Source organism: Dysidea avara, chromosome 1 (genome assembly GCF_963678975.1).
Source record: "Dysidea avara chromosome 1, odDysAvar1.4, whole genome shotgun sequence".
NCBI classification, from domain to species: domain Eukaryota; kingdom Metazoa; phylum Porifera; class Demospongiae; order Dictyoceratida; family Dysideidae; genus Dysidea; species Dysidea avara.
This window is the reverse complement of record NC_089272.1, coordinates 58,557,799-58,577,164: the sequence shown is the minus strand read 5'-3', so window position 1 is coordinate 58,577,164 and position 19,366 is coordinate 58,557,799. Positions and strand designations below refer to the sequence as shown.

The following is a 19,366-nucleotide window of genomic DNA, read 5'->3' as shown; positions in this document are numbered from 1 at the left end:
AGGATGGAAGCATCATTCTGGGAATCAATTACTCTATATAACAAGCAGTCATCAGCAAACAGCCGTAGTGGGGATAAAATACTTCTGGTAATGTCATTAATATACAACAAGAACATCAGAGGACCAAGTACTGTTCCTTGTGGTACCCCTGATGTAACTGTTACTGGGGTTGAGGATTTGCCATTAAGAAGTACACATTGTGTCCGATCAGTTAACCATGTTTTGATCCAGTTATATGTATTGTTCCTAATGCCATATAGTATTGTAACTTCGTAAGTAATCGCTGGTGTGGAACTGTGTCAAAAGCTTTAGCAAAATCAAGCAATATGATGTCAACTTGTTTCTGATGGTCTTGAGCTGTGCTTCTCACATCGGTGCACTGTTCTTCTTTGTCCTTATGGTAAACAACTCTCAGATTCTTCAGTGCTAATGGTGGTTATTCAGCAATATTGTGTATAGGTATGGATTCCATCTTTGTACCTCCCATTTCCTGTAGGATTGGTTTCAGAACAATCTAATATTCACGTTACACTCTACTAATGTACTAGTAACTAATGACATGGTATATTGGTACACAAAGTTACTGATGTGTCCTCCAAAATAACACAAGTGTAAACTGTAAAATTATTTAAAATGTCCAGTATGGTAACACGAATAGTAATTTCAATAAGCTATTTACACGGCACTGACGATGTAAACACCAGAAAACATAACACTTTTCTAACTGCTCTTACTGGTAGGCTTGCAAAATAACACAACTGCTAGAAGCACTGCTGGGTTACATTTAAGCTTACCACAGAAGTGAGCGTCAATGGTCATTTCAAATCACTCGTGTACTAGAACACGCGCAGGTAATTTCGCCCTCGAGTAGAACAGTAATTAGCCCAATTGTCGCAACGCTTAGGCTGTAATTCTTCTACAACGTGCACAAAAGTGGCTTCTAACGAATTTGCGCTGCACTGGTATCTATGGTGACGGTCACTCGCGCTGGAGACACGGATGGTATTTCACGTCTGTTACGTCATATTGAGAGTTTGTACAGAGATATCACGTGAGTTACTTCCGTTTCCAATCCCTGTTGGTATACTGTATCTATGCTCTGATAGAGGTAAAACTATTCATAGTAAGTAAAATAAACAATACACATTATTTAAAATATTTGTACGTCTGATTAAATACTGTTTCCAACAGAACTGTTTGAAGATGAAGGCTGCTTTGCTCAAGTAGAGGATGCTGAACTTGCTGAACAACCACCTGCAGTACTTCTACCTCCTGTGGTGCCAACATCCAACGGAGAAACTGTAGCAGCAATAGCTGTTGATCATGAGCCAATCACACCTAGTGATATGACAGCATCACATGACGTGCAGAAATGCAAGAAGTTTGTTGAACGTACCTGTAAGTGCAATTTGGCATAGCCTGATGGCAGTCCATGTAGCAATCAGTTTCCTGTTGAGCACTATGTACAAACACGAGCACAGGCCAATTTTTTAACTCGTGATGAGCTCAACCTAGTCATCTTGGGGTACATCCAATCTGCAGCTCTACTGACTACAACAATCATCGATGATCGCCACGCCAATCCTGCAGCAAGAAACAGAGTAACAATGAAATACAAACACCGTGGAGTGTCTATCTGTAGGAAAACTTTTCTTTTCCTACATGGTGTCGGTAAAGATTGACTCCAAGCTCTAAAGCAGCACTACATCATGGATGGACTGGAAACACGTGTTCATGACAACACGAAACGGACCCCAAAGCATGCATTTCCATACTTCACTAAGAAACATGTGGTGAAGTTTTTACAAAACTACACAGAGGAAAATGCCCTGTTACTACCTGGAAGAATTCCAGGTTACAAAAGAGATGACATAAAGCTTCTTCCATCAAATCGAAGCAAGAGGGTATGTATACATGTTCTACAAAAGAATTTTGGTAACAATGTAACAGTAGATCAGAAGGTAGCCACATTAGGTGGGTGATAACTCAAACATGTATTTTCAGCAATTTGGTTGTAATTTGCAAATCGACTTGTATCTCAAAAAACTTTTCAATTTTCCAATGATCAAGGTCTACAATTTCTACTCGACAAACTGCACACACAATGAAATTCTTCATACCTGTATTCCAAAGTTTGATTCACTAGCACTTTAGATCCAGTTTTTCTATCAAGAATTCTCTTTAGGAACTTTCTCCACATGGTATAAGAATTTCAATGTACATCATTTTTGGCTTCTAATACTTTAACACATTGTAAATTTGTAATGTCACACAGACCATCTGGGAGTTTTACAGAGACTCATGTAAGGTAGCTGGAATCGAGGAAGTAGCATATACCACCTTTTGTGAGTACTGGCGTTCACTCCTTCCATTTATTGTTGTTGGAAAGCCTATGAGTGATTTATGTTGGACCTGCCAACAAAACAACACCATAATATTGAAGACCATCAATAGACCAACAAGTGAAAAAAGTGATGTGAGCAACTTACAAATACTAGTAATTAAATTTTATATTTTGCATCATACCTAACAGGCATTAAAGATTTGTGTGTGTGTGTGTGTGTGTGTGTGCGTTGTGTGTGTGTGTGTGTGTGTGTGTGTGTGTGTGTGTGTGTGTGTGTGTGTGTGTGTGTGCGTAGTGTGTGTGTGTGTGTGTGTGTGTGTGTGCATGTGTTTGGTGGCGTATGTAAGTACGCATAGTGTGTGTGTGTGTGTGTGTGTGTGTGTGTGCATGTGTTTGGTGGTGTATGTAAGTACGCATAGTGTGTGTGTGTGTGTGTGTGTGTGTGTGTGCATGTGTTTGGTGGTGTATGTAAGTACGCATAGTGTGTGTGTGTGTGTGTTGTGTGTGTGTGTGTGTGCATGTGTTTGGTGGTGTATGTAAGTACGCATAGTGTGTGTGTGTGTTGTGTGTGTGTACATGTGTTTGGTGGTGTATGTAAGTACGCATAGTGTGTGTGTGTGTTGTGTGTGTGTACATGTGTTTGGTGGTGTATGTAAGTACGCATAGTGTGTGTGTGTGCATTGTGTGTGTGCATGTGTTTGGTGGTGTATGAAAGTACGCATAGTGTGTGTGTGTGTGCATTGTGTGTGTGCATGTGTTTGGTGGCGTATGAAAGTACGCATAGTGTGTGTGTGTGTGCATTGTGTATGTGCATGTGTTTGGTGGTGTATGAAAGTACGCATAGTGTGTGTGTGTGTGCATTGTGTGTGTGCATGTGTTTGGTGGTGTATGTAAGTACGCATAGTGTGTGTGTGTGCATTGTGTGTGTGCATGTGTTTGGTGGCGTACGTAAGTACGCATAGTGTGTGTGTGTGTGCATGTGTTTGGTGGCGTATGTAAGTACGCATAGTGTGTGTGTGTGTGTTGTGTGTGTGCATGTGTTGTGTGTGTTGTGTGTGTGCATGTGTTGTGTGTGTGCATGTGTTTAGTGGCGTAAGTAAGTACGCGTAGTGTGTGTGTGTGTTGTGTGTGTGTGCATGTGTTTGGTGGCGTACGTAAGTACGCATAGTGTGTGTGTGTGTGTGTTGTGTGTGTGTTGTGTGTGTGCATGTGTTTGGTGGTGTATGTAAGTACGCATTGTGTGTGTGTGTGTGTTTGGTGGTGTATGTAAGTACGCATAGTGTGTGTGTGTTGTGTGTGTGCATGTGTTTGGTGGTGTATGTAAGTACGCATAGTGTGTGTGTGTGCATTGTGTGTGTGCATGTGTTTGGTGGTGTATGTAAGTACGCATAGTGTGTGTATGTGTTGTTTGTGTGTGCGTGCAGTGTGTGTGTAGTGTGCGTGTTTGTGCGCAGTGTGTGTGTGTATGTGTAGTGTGTGTGTGTGCGCAGTGTGTATGTGTAGTGTGTGGACATAGTGTGTGCGTATTGTGTGTGTGCACTTGTCTGTGTGTAGTGTGTGCGCAGTGTTATGTACAAACAATGCTCACTGTATCTCCAAACAGGTGCACTACCCTTGTGATCCTATGCAGCCTGGCCCGATATACTTTCTGACTCCTCGGAAATGTGCCATGTTTGGAATTTGCTGCGAGTCAATACCTAGACAAGTAACATAAAAAGTTGTTACCTTAAATTTTTTAATCTCACCAGGTGAACTATCTGATTGACGAGGCATATAACATAGGGAAAGGCTCCAATGCCATCATATCAATGCTTCACCATTTCCTTGAAAATCACAGCTTCGGAGAGACTCATTTACACCTGCATGCAGATAATTGTTGTGGCCAAAATAAAAACCGCTACATGATGGCCTATTTGCTGTGGAGGGTTATGGTTGGTTTGCATAAAGAAATAACAATATCATTCAAATTTTCCCCTGAGTGGTGCTTTGGTTTGTTTAAACGACTGTTCAAACGGACAAAAGTTAGTACCTTAGAGGAGATAGCTGCACAATCTGCTGACCAGTTTCCTCCTGTAATAGTACCAGTGGGACTTTCCGCAGAGCACAAGCAGTATTTATTTGACAAAATTAGAGAATTTTAGTGTATGCTCACAACCTATATAAAAATGTGTACACATTATATATCAGCATGGCATTTCAAAATAACAGTTAATTGTATTACATGTATCTATTTACTTTACCAGTTGAACATACAAGGAGTACAAGATATTTATCTACTACTAGCATGACAGAACAATGGGCATTATTATGAAGTTGTTACAAGATTTCAGCAAAGTTTGCCCTCTGTACTATTCACTACTTTCAATAGTAACAATGATTAATAGTGGCTTTAGATACATTGGGTCTCCTACCGCCAGAACAAACACGTAAACGGTACAAAATGTACGAGTTTTGTTCATACACAGTTAATCATCCATGAAGGAAGCTAAATAACATTTCTTACCATGTAATCTTTCTTGCTCGATCTTTCTGTTACGCATTTTACTGGCCATGCACATTTGGGATGATACTGTAGTACTTCACTACCACTTGTGCACGATCTCAATAAATTACTGGAGTTTAACTAATAGGCAGAACTTGAGAATTGTCTCGATTTGTCAACATGAGGTATTCGATAGTAAACGGAAATTAGTAATGATTAATGTTTTCAATGTTTGCAAGAAACGGCCGATTTCTTGTTTGGCGAATTACATGAGAATGAGATGCAGGATGATGCTGAAACTTTGCACGCAGGTACTATACATTTTATCAAGAGTAAATAATGTTTGTATTATTCATTATTTACTCTTGATTGTATTAAATAGTATTAAGTGAAAAAACTGGTTTGTGAAATTTGGGGGATAAGCCCGCTTTTGTCAGACCAGGTCACATTTGTGAATTGTCTCAGAAACCTTACAATTGTTCTAACAGCTACGCCTACACAATGTGATTGCTTTCTAAACTAACACAAAATGAGCTTTAACACCTGGTAAGATGGTTGGCTGTAAAGTCTCCTTGGAAAATAGGGTTCACATCAAATTAGCAGCAAAATTGGCCCTAGATGAGCTGTTGGCATGAACTTTTGTCAAATAAACTGGATTCAGTAGCTCAGAATATGAAACTAATGAACCATTGGTCTATACGGATGGGATCGTCCATTTCAGTAATGTCACTGCCATTTGCTTCACTCCATACGGGACTGTTATAAGGATAATTAAATTCCTGTGGTTGGTTCTGTTCAAATGTGACTCATCCAGATTAGGTGGCTGCTTGTAAAATTGAGACTAAAACCTGTTGTAATCAATTTCATTGGTGGCAGTCATAGATGACGGTTGGAAGGAAATTGGCTCTTCAGGGTGTAGCTGCTCATTGTATGATGGTTCAAATGTGGGAAATGGTGTCCTTCTAATTTTCATTGGAGGTTGGCTGTAGCTAGCACTCAAGTCTTTTTCACTATAATCAGAAGTAATTCCATGCCTGTAGTTGGTTCCACCATACATGCTGCTGGATGACATGAAGGAAGGATCTTTATAACCAGTACCTGTGGGTAGTTCGGTCCCTGTAAAGATACTGGCATCAATATCAGCATTACAAGGTGTCTGAACAGTATTACCGTGGCTTTGTGTATCAACTTCTGGCACGGTGGAGTTGGATGCACTTTTTACAACATCTAGTATCTTTTTCTCCAAATCATGAAAACCGGCTTTCATTATACTTCTCATTGTCTCTACTTGTGATCTTAACTAAACGACAACAAAAAGTAATATGTTTATACGTAAGTTTTTGCACTGCAACACTTACTAACCTCAAAGAACTGTTCCTTAATGGAGTCATCACCTTCAAGACCAACTTCCTACAACACAAAACAAAATATAATTATTGTCTACAATGTACTTGTATGTATATATATAATGATGTATAGGGTACACACATTTTTAACATATTTCAGTACAAAATTGCTGACCTCTTGCTGAGATTTGCCACTGGGTGAACCCATGCAGTTCTAAGGTGAAATTGTCATCTGAGTTACTAGCTAGTTTCTACAGTAAAAACAAGGAAAATATGCAGTTAGAAGAAATTACACAACACATTTAAATATGTTTTACCAGCTTGCCTCACATCCTTAACAAATAAATATATCCGTTATGGGATATGCACCCTAAATTTCTGACATGCTAATAAGTTGGCAACAAGCAAAACTAAATGAGTTAGTGAAGTTTTAGTCTTGTTATTGTAGTCGCAAAGGTTGTATACAATCACTCGACTGGACTGGAAACTGTCCACACATTTGCTTGTTATACATGGTGAGACCACCATTTTCTATCGCACATAAAAGAAAGCAGTCAGTCTAGTCATGTGAGGCTATTATGGATCTGTCAACATTGCTCAGCTGCTGCTATGTACTGGCTACCAATGGAGGGAGGAATATAATAGGAGACAATTAAACTTCAGGTGCTAAATTTTGCTGACTTGGAAGCTTACATGTATAACCCATGTTAGAAATTTATTCAGAATTTTCTTTGATATCTCTGAGGCTTAATAAAATATGCTTACTGTTAGCTTACTGTCCTGGACATAACAGATACTGAAACATTAATGTCACAGTGTAACACAGGCACTATTATTAGTGAAGGGAGAATCTCAATACTAGCAGCTACTGTTTGCTACTTCTTTTGCTGTATCTTCACTTGCTACTGCTAGAAGGATCCAACAAAAAATTTTTTCAAGCCAGTTGGAGAGTACACAAATATTGCTTGGTAATGATATACAAGGTTTTGTATTTCTTGTAGCTACTATTTAATATCCAAGCTTGTTTATTACAATTATAAATACACTCTGCAGAAAAATGACAAGCTACTTAATTTCATTTGTCATGAGGTAGACACAGGACACACAGGGTGAAGCATTGATTGAACGGGGAAGCCATGAGAAACATAAAACCACAAGCTTTTACAGCCATGAATTGAAGTGCCAAAGTTTGTTACAGTAAACCTGAAGCTGTTGCGGTTTAATGGAACACTGCAAACTAATGTGAGCCAAAACATACTACCCATAAAACTTAACAGATTATTGTAGGCTCTGTTTAGGTCTTTTTCTGTAGTGTTTAGGTAAAATAACTTTTATATGCAACAGTGTTTAGGTAGCTTAATTACAACACATCAAGGATCTGGTTCATTCAGTTTGACAGTTTGTTATATCAGCACAGCTACAATTGAGCTTGCAAGTACACAGCTAGACACATAGAATTGCTTGTTATGTAGCTGGAATAACTCAACTTAACTTACACATCACAAACAACTACTAATCATAAATGACACAGATACATCACTTTAAAGTAGTAACATTTATCACAGCTTGAGACAGCAGGTCACTAAGTGATCAAGTCTCTAAATGAAATTTACATCAGGTTAGTGTTGCCACAATATATCGACACATCGATAGTATTGATATAACAAGGTGGTGATATGATATCAGGGCTGGAGGAGGGAAAATTGAGTTGGTCAGGCCATTGACTATAATGTTGAAATTGCTACTATATACATGCCAATGAGAGAGGAGCTGTTGCACAGTGTACAAAGCACACTCTGCGAAGTGCGAAGCACGAGCATTCTAGGGGGGTCTGGGGGCATGCCCCCACAGGAAATTTTTGATAATTAGACACTCAGATATACAATTTTAGTGATATTTCACTGCTAGCTAGCTATATAAATATGCTCAAGCCTATCTGTTGTTCTGCAGACTTTCTGTACTATCTATAATTGTAGACTGTGACCTGACATAAAGGGGACACAGCATGAAACTTGCTGTATGGTTCATTTACTTATAGCTAGCTAGCAATTAGAAGTTCAAGGGGGGTCTGGGGGTGCAACCCCCAGGAGCTGCAGAATTTTTACAATTTAAAGGCTTGAAAATGCCTTAAAATTTAAAATTGATGCTAAATTTTAAAGTAAACTAGCTAGCAACTTGCAACTTTCCCCCCAAATTTCACAGCACTATTTTTCCATCATATTGATTACCACCAGACCAATTTACTGAGCAGTGGTTCTCCACATCCAAGTCACCTACAGGAACACTAAGCTGTTCGCAGTTTCGCTCAATAATAGATGTTGACTTGTCGTCAAACTCGACAAGCACATATTACTTTGCTACAGAAAGCGAAGGTACACCAACATGACACAGCACAAAGCTTTGATACTACGACATTCAGAACAGTTACATTGTAAAAAAATGCTAAAACTAATGTACATTGCAAATGAAAAGAAGCTAAACCTATATTGTAAATGAAGTGCTAAAGCTATTGCTAAAGCTATTCAATGGCTTTTAGGCTTAGAGATAATGTGTGAGGAACTTACGGCTTTTTAAACGCCCCTTTGTCCTTTCACATAGAGTGGCTAAGTACATCGCTGCATACGAGGCAGTGTAGACACTTGACTATGCCAGAGACACAAAGCTCAACTGAACCTTAACTTCAACTAATATTAAATTAACAGGGAGTTGTTTTCTGTAGACGCCTTTAAAAACAATTAATTAATTAAGCCTAGCGCGATGTTTCCAGTATAGACTACTCAGGTTCTAACTCAAAATTATCATATTGGATACCAAGTTGAGTACTGCCAGTGAGTGCTAATGGTGAACGAAGTGAATGTTGTGTAGATGTGCGACTGCCGGTGAATGTAGACAGATTGCATGATATGTACGTAGCTACTGAGTATTTACAAATCTTTGCAACACGTCTGAAACGTAAAGTGGAAAACGTGATCCCGTAGGTGGTCACTTCTTGCCTTTTACTCATGTAGACCGGAACAAAGGTTGTGATTCAGCTAAGTCGCTTGTTAATAGATTTTATACTCGTGTATTAGTGTTTCCCCATGACATGTCATAGGAATTTTAAATTTCATGTGATAGGTGTGCACGTGAACGCATTGTGCTTAAGCGTTGCAAAGATTTGGAAATCCTCAGTAGTAGCTAGCTAACAGTGGCTAGCAAACCATGCGAGGCACACGCAAGTGTACAAACCACGCGAGTGCCAGCTGAAAGGTACATGCATGTCACACGTGTGTGTGGTATACTTTTGGCTGGTTTGTACCGTACTGTGGTATGTCCGAAAGGCATGTGTCTGGCTAAATCAACGTCAAACAAAAGATCAAGCCCATAGACTTAGCTAGCCGTTATCGTCTGAAGATATCAGTCAGTCAGTCAGTTAATCTTCAAAAATTCAGTTGAAAAGTTTTTTTAAATTCCATAGTAACTTGTTGAAAGCATTTCAGGTTGATCTGAAGGCTTGTTTGGGCTTAGTTTTACCTAACCAATACTGCTTGATCATCATAAGAGAAAATTGTTGCTGGTTTTTTGGTGATGTTTTTGTGGGCCATGCCCAACCCTTTGTGGTCCCTACTATACAGTACTATCATACTATATGATAGATATATATTGCAAATCACTAATACACTATTAAGTATAAAATCTATTGTTTGAAGGTGACTGTTTAATTAGAGTATCTTTTCCATTCTATCACAGATAGTGTATGTTCTATTAGAGTAATTGAACAGTGTTAATGGATGAGCTTAAAAATGAAATTACTTCTTTGAGAACTTTAGTAATTGATTTGAAGTACACATATTTACATGACAGAAATCTCATTGTCTATCAAAATAATTACTAACAAAGATACTGACTATAAATGCTTCGTGGACAGCCAAGTCATTTAAGTTTGCTTATCTTGAAAATTTGTATGACATGTGTACAATACTCAGTATATTCAATTTACTGGCACAAACTAATATACTTAGTTTGTACCATTTGATTGTGGGTCAAGGTATTCCAATTGCTGTATATGATGTCACTGTATCCTCCTCCACTGTAGTGCCACTGTCAACTGTAGCTTGAACACTAGGTGACACTAGCAAAGGAACAGACACACAAGTGAAACAGCTGATAAAGCTGGAAACAAGCACTGTGCAAAAAGTGGGATATAATATGGTATTTCCAGTGGCTTATTGAATACAAATAAGCCTTAATATAAATCCTGTATTATACTAATTTTATACTTTAGTATAATCCATACTATACTATTGCATATATGGTTTCAGTTTACTTATCACATTACCTGAAATAGCTTATCTAATATAATGTCCACACTATACCATCACATATATGGTTTCAGTATATTTAACACATTAACTGAAGTCTTACAAGAGATTGTTAGTATAATACAGGTTATACCAAGCTTTTTTGTATTCAATAAGCCACCGGAAACACCATCTTATATCCCTCTTTTTTCACAGTGAAGAACAAAAGTTGCATATTTGGTCACATCCGACTTCTCTCCTGATAGTATGGAGGTGGTCTTATTATGAGGTTATGAAATCACCTTTGCTGTGTTTGGGACCTATTTGCCATGGTCACTATACTGAGGTGGTCTATTTTACTAAGGTCATGAAGTAAACCTTAGCTATACTTGGGACCTAGTTTACATGGTCACTATAATGAGGTGGTCTTATTAAGGAGGTGAATGCTGTGAGGTTTTAATTTCTGATGTACTAATATTTTTGATTCATGAAAAAGTTACAAAATCTATTTCTAGTCGTATCTCTACCTCACAATTTGGATTCATGAAAGGGCGCTCAACTTTGCAACAACTTCTTATCTTCCTCAAAGATATTTATGAGCACAAAACCCAAACAGACGTAATCTATTTAGATTTTTCCAAAGCTTTCGACCGAGTTCCTCACAATGAACTACTCTTAAAATTGTGGCAAATTGGCATTACTGGCTACCTGTGGTGGTGGTTCAAATCATATCTCTATAATAGATACCAATGTGTACGACTCAATGGTTCCTACTCAACTCTACTTCCAGTTTTATCAGGTGTGCCCCAGGGGAGCATCCTTGGCCCACTTTTGTTCTTAGTTTTCATCAACGATTTGTATCTATCCATTCATCACTCCAATGCTTTATCTTTTGCAGATGACACTAAATGCTACAAACTCATTTTTGAACTACTTGATTCCATCAAACTCCAGGATGACCTCAACTCCTTATTTGACTGGTCTCAAGACTCAAACCTATCTTTTAACACTAAGAAATTTATTCACCTCTCCTTTAATACAAAGTTCCCAACTTCTTACAACATTGACGATTCCTCAATAATATCTAGTAACACCCATCGTGACCTTGGTATCATTCTATCTACTGACCTGTCCTGGAGAAACCACTATCACCACATTTCATCCAAAGCTTATCAAACCCTAGGATTGCTTAGACGTACATTCAGCCATTCTATTAACACTACAACTAAAAGAACTCTGTACATAGCACTAGTAAGGTCTCAGCTCCTGTATTGTTCCCCATTGTGGCATCCCCACCTTATCCAAGATATCTCTGCTCTTGAAAGAATACAGCGCCGAGCTACCAAATACATCCTCAACGATTATGTTTCTGATTATAAAACTCGCCTTATAAAGCTCAACCTACTACCATTGATGTATATTTATGACCAGTGTGACATTCTGTTTTTCATAAAATCAATTCAAAATCCATCTGATCATTTCAACATCCAGACCTTCATCAAATTCTGTCATCATTCTACTAGGTCTTCTTCCAGTAACAAACTTGAACATGTTTTTACATCATCTAATCAACAAAGAAACTTCTACTTTAACAGACTTCCTCGAACCTTCAACAGCTTACCAGTAATTGACCTAACTCAACCCTTAGTTACCATTAAATTTCAACTAACTAAAATCCTATGGCAGCATTTTATAAGTAACTTCTATCCAGACAACCAGCATAGTTTCCATTTTACATGTCCTTGTAGCATCTGCTCCAAACACCCCAAGCCACCTAACTTTGATACATTTAGCAGCTAATTGTAATTATATAAGTAATGATAAGTACTTAATTTAAGTTATGGGATCTGGTACTTATCAGATTACCTTTAGTGCAATTGTATACAAACTCACTTTTATTGATGTACAACCATGTACACCTGTAACATTGCACTATAAAGCTAATAATTGAATTGAATTGAATTGAATTGTAGCTACTGAAATATAGTGTTACAGAGCTCAATATAACCGTCGGTCACCGGTCAATATCCGGACACACGCATCACATGACCGCTCGTAATAAAGTTTTACCGGTCAATAATGGCCGCTCAAAAACGTGCGGCAACAGCTAGCGGTTTAGTGGATAAAGGGAAGCGGAAGAAGCGACAAATCGCCCACGGAACTTTCGAAAAGTGGCAGAAGCAGTACAACGCTGATTACCAGACGCTTACTTGGCTTCGGTGCGATACGGAGAAGAATGATAAATCCACCGTGGCAGCTCTTTGGTGTGAAATCTGCCGACGATACGAAAGGAAGATCACAGGCCAGCGAAACTTTTCTCGGGTATGGATAGAAGGTTCCACGAACCATAGAACAAGTAACGTGGTCGATCATGCGACGTGTTGCCAGCATTCTGCCGCCATGAATTATTTGAAGATGGGCCAAGCGAAGGATAGTGGCGAGCCGCTGACGTCTGTTGCACCCATTGTACGATTGTTAATGAAGCTAGATGCCCAATCACGCGAGCGTCTAAGACGCAAGTTTGATTTGTCTTTCACCATGGCTAAAGAAGGAATTCCGTTTGCTAAGTACTCTCCTTTGTACCAACTAGAAAGTAGGCATGCAGTTGATATGGGTACTACTTATAATAATGATGTATCCTGCAAAAGCTTCACTCACTTCATTGCTGCATCACAACGATCATCGTTTATGGAGTTTTTGAAGGAGAAAGTCTCTTACTTTAGCTTTCTAATGGATGGTACCACCGATGTTGCAAAAGTTGAAGATGAAGCTGTAGTGTTATTGTACTGTCAGCAAGATGACCACCGTAGAGAGATCAAGTCTTGTGCCAGGTTCTTGTCAGTTGGTACAGTATGCAAGACAGATACTGATGGCTTGCTGAAGTGCCTGGGAGAAATACTTTCAAACACATTGGGGATCGAGAATATATGTGATCAAGCAAACGTCTTAGCATGTAACCCAATCTTAGTAGGAGGAGGAACTGATGGGGCATCAGTAAATATTGCCCAACATTCAAGCATCAAGGCAAATCTATGCTGTAGTTTACCATGGATTTACTGGAGCTGGTGTTTTGCACATCGTTTGGAACTAGCATCCAAGAATGGTTTTGTTAGCTCACTGTTTAAAAGAATTGAAGAAATGTTACTAAGGCTATATTATTTGTATGAGAAATCCCCTAAAAAGGTTTGGGGATTAAAATCTATTGTTGAAGATCTTAAAGAGGTATTTGATTTTAAGGAGAATGGCTGTCTACCAGTACGTGCACAAGGTTCTCGGTGGCTAAACCACAAACGAAAAGCTCTACAAAGGATCATTGATCAATTTGGTGCCTACCTTTCTCACCTAGTTACCCTATGTGAAGATGCTTCACTTAAATCTCAAGACAGGGCTCGCCTAAAGAGATACTTGCTGAAGTGGTCACGTGCCAAGTTTTTGCTTGGAAGTGCTATGTTTGTTGAGGTTCTTAAGGGGCCAGCAATACTTAGTTTATGCTTGCAGAAATTAGACTGTGATATTGTAGACGGCCTCAAGCAAATTCTTAAGACAGTGAACTCATTGAGATCATTAAGAAAAAAGGACCCATCAGAGTGGCCCACTGTCAAATTGGTACAAGACAGGGTTGTCAGTGACGGAAGTAGTGTCAGTTACCAAGGAGCAACTCTTAAAAATTACACAGTTGCCACATTAGAATATTGCAAGAAGCAAGCTCTGGGTGACCTAGACAGGTTGTACAAAGCCATTCAGGAAAGACTAGAGTGGTCAGACACTGGTGTGTTGAGGGCAACAATAGCCTTTTTAGACATACAGAGCTGGGTAAAGAGGCCAACTATTGACTCTACTGATGATGATGCTTCACTGCAGGATGTTAAAGATAGCATTGAGTTGTTATGTTCATGCTTTAGAGATCCACTGGAGGCAACAGATGTCAGCGTTCTGTCCACGCAAGATGAAATAGAGGATGCTTTGGTGTATGCCAGGTCTTACCTAGGAATAGAGACTAGAGAGTACTGACTATCGCAAGGTGTGGTACAATCTGTTTGTTTGTCCAGATTCAGCAAAGTGGCCAAATGTTTTGATGCTGTGCAAGCTACTTTTTAGCTTACCTTTCTCTAATGCAAGAGTCAAACAATCTTTTCAAGTTTGAAATACCTTAAAAGCACCAAAAGAAACAGTCTCCAAACATCCACACTGAATGACCTTTTGGAATTATACATTGAAGGGCCCACATTAGCAGAATTTTCAGCTGACAGTGCAATTGAATTGTGGCTAAGCGAGTGCAAATGAAGACCTCAACAGAGTGCCAGGAAGAAGTACAAGTCAAGAGAACAGACTACAAGGTCATCCTCCACTACTGTAGATGAACTAGAATCCGATGAAGATAGTGAAACACAAAAACTCACTCTTGATGAATGGGACCGGTGGTTTTGTTCCAGTGATGACTCGGACATATCATCTGATGGTGACTAACTGTACATCTACACTTCTTATACATTTTTAATAGTAATTCATTGCATTAAATTAATCAACAACGAAAGTGTTTTTAAGCATGGTTTATTACATAGTGTACATCAAATAAAAATGTTGTTTAAAAATTATTGAAAACAATTGGAAATAAATAGAACATGTTATCTATGTATGTGCATAAATTATTTACAGTTAAAATATACTAAAATAGCATATCTGTACAACCTATTCTTTAAACTTTTCTGGTGGGGGCATGTCCCCAGACTTCCCTACAAGGCTCATGGAGTGTGCTTAGCACACTGTAAGGTATCACAAGGCATTTCCTTCACATTCAAAATTATGGCCTATGCAATTCTAACTGATGACCTGTCAAATCTCATTTTAATCTGACAGATCAAAATAAAACCATTATATTGAGCTCTGGTGTTAGCTATGGCTGTAGTACATACATTAATTTATGAAGGATGAATATGCCACTACAACAATGCCACATTCAAATATTTGTTGAAAAATGGGAGGGCCTTATCACACAAAATTTATTTCACATAAAGATTTCTGAATTTGACATATGTATCATATTAGACGAGTCATTTCAAATTTAGTCTTTGTAATATTTCAGAAATACTAGAAAAGGGATAGTAAGTAATAAAAACAAGCTTGCATGCAACATGCTAATGGACTGATTCAACCAGAGATATGTGTTTATTTGTATGAGGTGCCTAAATGACACAAGTTCCCAACATTGGTTTGATTAATGGATTGAGGACAATTTTGGAGATTGCACTGTAGAAAACTTTTGACTCTATTAGCTTTGTTAGAAATCTCTTTAATATGCGGTTACCAAGAGAGTTTTGAGTCAATAACCACTCCAAGGTACTTGGTGTGGGTTACTTTATGGATGACTTGGTGGCGTAAAAAGTGCTGAGTGTATAATATGATTTGTTTTATTGGTAATTCTTTATGATTCCTAAGATCTATGGGGTGAAATTCAGTGTTGTGTAATTTCATTTGAAAAATCCCAATAACATGTTTTGACACGTCACTCTAGCTGGTTCATTGTGTTCATCATTAATTATCACTTATTCAAACAGAAGGTGATGACTTTGTTCTGTTGACAGCGTTTAGGTTACATGTGAAAAGGCAATATTAATTTTATACAGGGCAGGTGTAAGCACTATGGCCACTTCCGTAGCAGATTTTCACAGCCCAAGCCAGTCATGTGAGCGCATGCCTAGCTAAACTAATACACTAATAAGGTAGCTCTGCATAGCAGTTACGTCGTCATGGCATACACTAATTTATATTTTTCTAGACAGACACCAAACATTCTAACCTTTAATGCAGTAAAAGGATGTGCAACCGACTTCACGTTACCACTTGCTTATCCTCTATTATATTCATGCATCTAATGATCGAAGCACGTGATGACCAGTGCGGTGGACGTTCTTCCAGCTCTGCTGAAAGGTAGGTTATTATTATCATTGGGGGTACAGGTAAGAAGGCAAAGCCTGTAAAAACCTGATCAATTGTATAAACAAAGTTAGACTTTACAACATATAGAAAGGTTGTGTGACAGCTAGGGAAGTTACAAAAGTCAGTGCATGTATGAAGCAATATGATGCCAATATCTTAAAATCAACTCTTGTAAAGTGCTAAAATTGCTTCAGAATGTGGTTTACAAACACTAAAATTCGAAATTTTCCTTGGGGAGCATGCCCCCCAGATCCCCCTAGAGGGGCATGTTTCACATGCCAGAGTGCTTCGCGGAACAGTAACTCATCATGCTTTGCACACTCATCACAATCCCTGAATCAAAACCTGGCTTGTTGCCTGACCAGCCACTAAGAGCTTCCACCGGCCCTGTTATAATAGACAACAGATAACTACTCTTACCATATATGGTCATATTCACTACTCCCATATCAGAGCCAGTAGCAATGGTAGCAACAAACTGGTACAAGTAATCGTAATTGATGACATTGTTGATAATCACATTGCACTCAGATTAACTTGACGTGCCCCCAGGGATTATCTGACACGAATTAAATGGTGATTAGGGGAAATCCTGAGGTGGAACATTTCAGAATAAGGGACTACACTAAACCTGGTAAGTCTCAGAATAACAACAATAATTACTGTAAACAGAATGAAACAAATACAAACAAACAAAAGAAATCTATCATTAAAAATAAGGAGACCTGAATGACAGCCTGTTATTCTCAGTATAAAAATAACTCTCATTACGTACATCATAACGTGATAAGTTTAAGGTGTCCATATTAGTATACAGGATACATTTTGTTTGAGAAGTTTACTAAATGCCTATCCAAATTGAAGTAATTTCATTGTACAATATCATATAGAATGTTGTTGTTAATGTTGTATGGAAAGGCTACAACTTACATATCATAGATAATTAAGTTGCTGTAACTGTGTCATCTCCCACTTCATTAATTTCCAGACAACTGTAATCTCAAGTATCAGAATCTGCAATATTTCCGATCCACAGACTGCCATTATCTAGGATCATATACTTGGTCTGATTCAAGGGATGCCATTATGGCCTCAACTTCTTCAATAGACTTAAGAGTAGATGATTTAGCTGGTGGGGGTTTACTTGGTAGACCATCATTTAGTTGTTTCGACTACTTGCAAATTTCTACCATACCGGGTCATTTGGTGAAACTATTTTGCAGACAATCTAAAATGATTGGACGCAACACTTCAGCATCTCGTAGCTTGTTAAAGTACTCATCTCTCATTTAAGTACCACATGTCTTGAGACTCTGGGTCAATAACCATAAATTCTGTGGGTATAAACATTAGTACACCAAATGAGAACACATCCAAAGTTGTGGTATATTTAGGACTCTCGAGTGACCCTCTAGGTCAGTGACTTTAGCGGTCAGTGATCTGCTTAATAAAATATTATTGGCTGTCAAGTCACAGTGAATGATAGGAGGATTACGTGAGTGTAGATACCTCAAACCGAGCAACGAATCACGAAGAATTGCATATCAGACAATTCAATGTATTTTAATGTCATTCAGCTACAGTATGAAAATGTACTGTTTGTTCAATTAGAATTTTAAAAATAAAACTGATTCTACAAAAACCTGTTAATTTTAGCAACTTTTATATGCTCAGCTGTATAGCACGTATATCATATAGGGGGTGGGAGGGTGCGGAGGGGAGGGGTGGTGGGCCGCCCACGCGCAAGAAGTGGTTGACAGTGACAAAACAGTCTATAAGTATCATACAACTGTTTAAATATATACGTTCTTTGACATTGTATGTATATGCATTAGTTTGCAAGTGATAGTTATAAACGGCGAAAAGAATGTAATGAATTGCCCGCCCACGCCCAATTTGCGCCTTCGTTAAAATGGCCTTGCTCAAAGACGATTAAATGTCTATGACATAGTTTTCTGTATAAATACTTTGGTTTGTTTATCATGCTGTAATATTGTGCTGCTGTGTTATGCTATAATACTATTAATGCTTATATTATTTAATGATGTTTGTTTCTATTACTTTAGTGCACGGTGGGAGGTGGAAGCGTCCATGATGATGATTGGGCTATGTGCAAATAAGGTGAGTGTATGCTTTGTAAAAAGAAGCCCACGTAGCTGTGTAGGGCTCATCTTCTGTACAGATCAGCTTCTGTATAGTCTTTCATTATTTTATTTTTCCCGAGTGGTAGCTAACGCCCACGCAAAACACAGAAATGGTGTACCAGAGGGGTTGCCAACGCCCACACAAAGCACCCAACTGGCGTGTACGAGACTCCCAATCTTTATGTATTTTTAAAAGCATTTAGAGATATTGCTAACTAGTAACTATCTGTACAGTTGTTGATCTACATCTTGTTCTAGTTATTCATGATCGATCATTGTCTACTTTGTTAAACTCACTTTCTCCATTACTTTTACATGATTTTGGATTTAGGATTTGGTTTCTAATATATTTGTGTATTTCTGATTGGATTTCTCACATAGCATACAAGAGTCCCGAGGCATTGGCTACCCCTCCCTTTTTACCAAAAGCCAGTTCATCTCTAGTTGACAAAGATAGTGTGACCATCTAATTATGATATTACAAACTAAATTAAATTCTTGATCACAGATACACATTTCCCTAGTTGCTATATGTGGCACACCACAAAATTAGCCAATGTAAACAACCATTACCAAACCTTGTAGTGTTTAATTTTTATGTGAATATGTAGTGAAGTGTGTGTGTGTGTGTGTACGATTGTGTGTGTGTGTGTGTGTGTGTGTGCGTGTGTGTGTGTGTGTGTGTGTGTGTGTGTGTGTGTGTGTGTGGTGTGTGCGTGATAAAGATTTTTTTAAATTCACCAATTTAAATGTGACTGTTTTTTCCACAGGTTTATACGTTGGAGAACTGCAAACAAATAACTTGAAATTTTTATAATGACCATTTTTCAAAA

General features: G+C 38.4%; 1 protein-coding gene and 2 long non-coding RNA genes across 4 annotated transcripts; 1 reads left to right on the top strand and 2 right to left on the bottom strand.

The window, feature by feature from the left end:
* Nucleotides 1-1,100: 1,100 nt before the first annotated feature.
* On the bottom strand, nucleotides 1,101-2,013 carry LOC136238021 (uncharacterized). The gene is made up of 2 exons (XR_010692720.1): nucleotides 1,397-2,013; nucleotides 1,101-1,338 (listed from the first exon to the last, which is right to left on the bottom strand). It is a non-coding gene; the product is annotated as an uncharacterized lncRNA (long non-coding RNA).
* Nucleotides 2,014-2,124: 111 nt separating this feature from the next.
* LOC136237957 (uncharacterized) lies at nucleotides 2,125-10,332 on the bottom strand. Of its 2 annotated transcripts, none has more exons than XM_066028248.1 (9): nucleotides 10,181-10,332; nucleotides 6,315-6,423; nucleotides 6,189-6,236; nucleotides 5,997-6,126; nucleotides 5,675-5,942; nucleotides 4,374-4,499; nucleotides 4,090-4,203; nucleotides 3,933-4,041; nucleotides 2,125-2,412 (listed from the first exon to the last, which is right to left on the bottom strand). In XM_066028248.1, the coding sequence occupies exons 2-6, from the start codon at nucleotides 6,378-6,380 to the stop codon at nucleotides 4,493-4,495; spliced, it is 519 nt and encodes a 172-aa protein (XP_065884320.1). In that variant the 5' UTR covers nucleotides 6,381-6,423; nucleotides 10,181-10,332; the 3' UTR covers nucleotides 2,125-2,412; nucleotides 3,933-4,041; nucleotides 4,090-4,203; nucleotides 4,374-4,492. The 2 variants fall into 2 exon arrangements, with proteins under 2 accessions (XP_065884320.1, XP_065884327.1); XM_066028255.1 differs by having other exon boundaries at nucleotides 5,370-5,942; nucleotides 6,348-6,423.
* A 7,829-nt stretch (nucleotides 10,333-18,161) lies between these two features.
* Nucleotides 18,162-19,366, top strand: LOC136237853 (uncharacterized). Its single transcript, XR_010692612.1, has 2 exons — nucleotides 18,162-18,510; nucleotides 19,304-19,366. It is a non-coding gene; the product is annotated as an uncharacterized lncRNA (long non-coding RNA).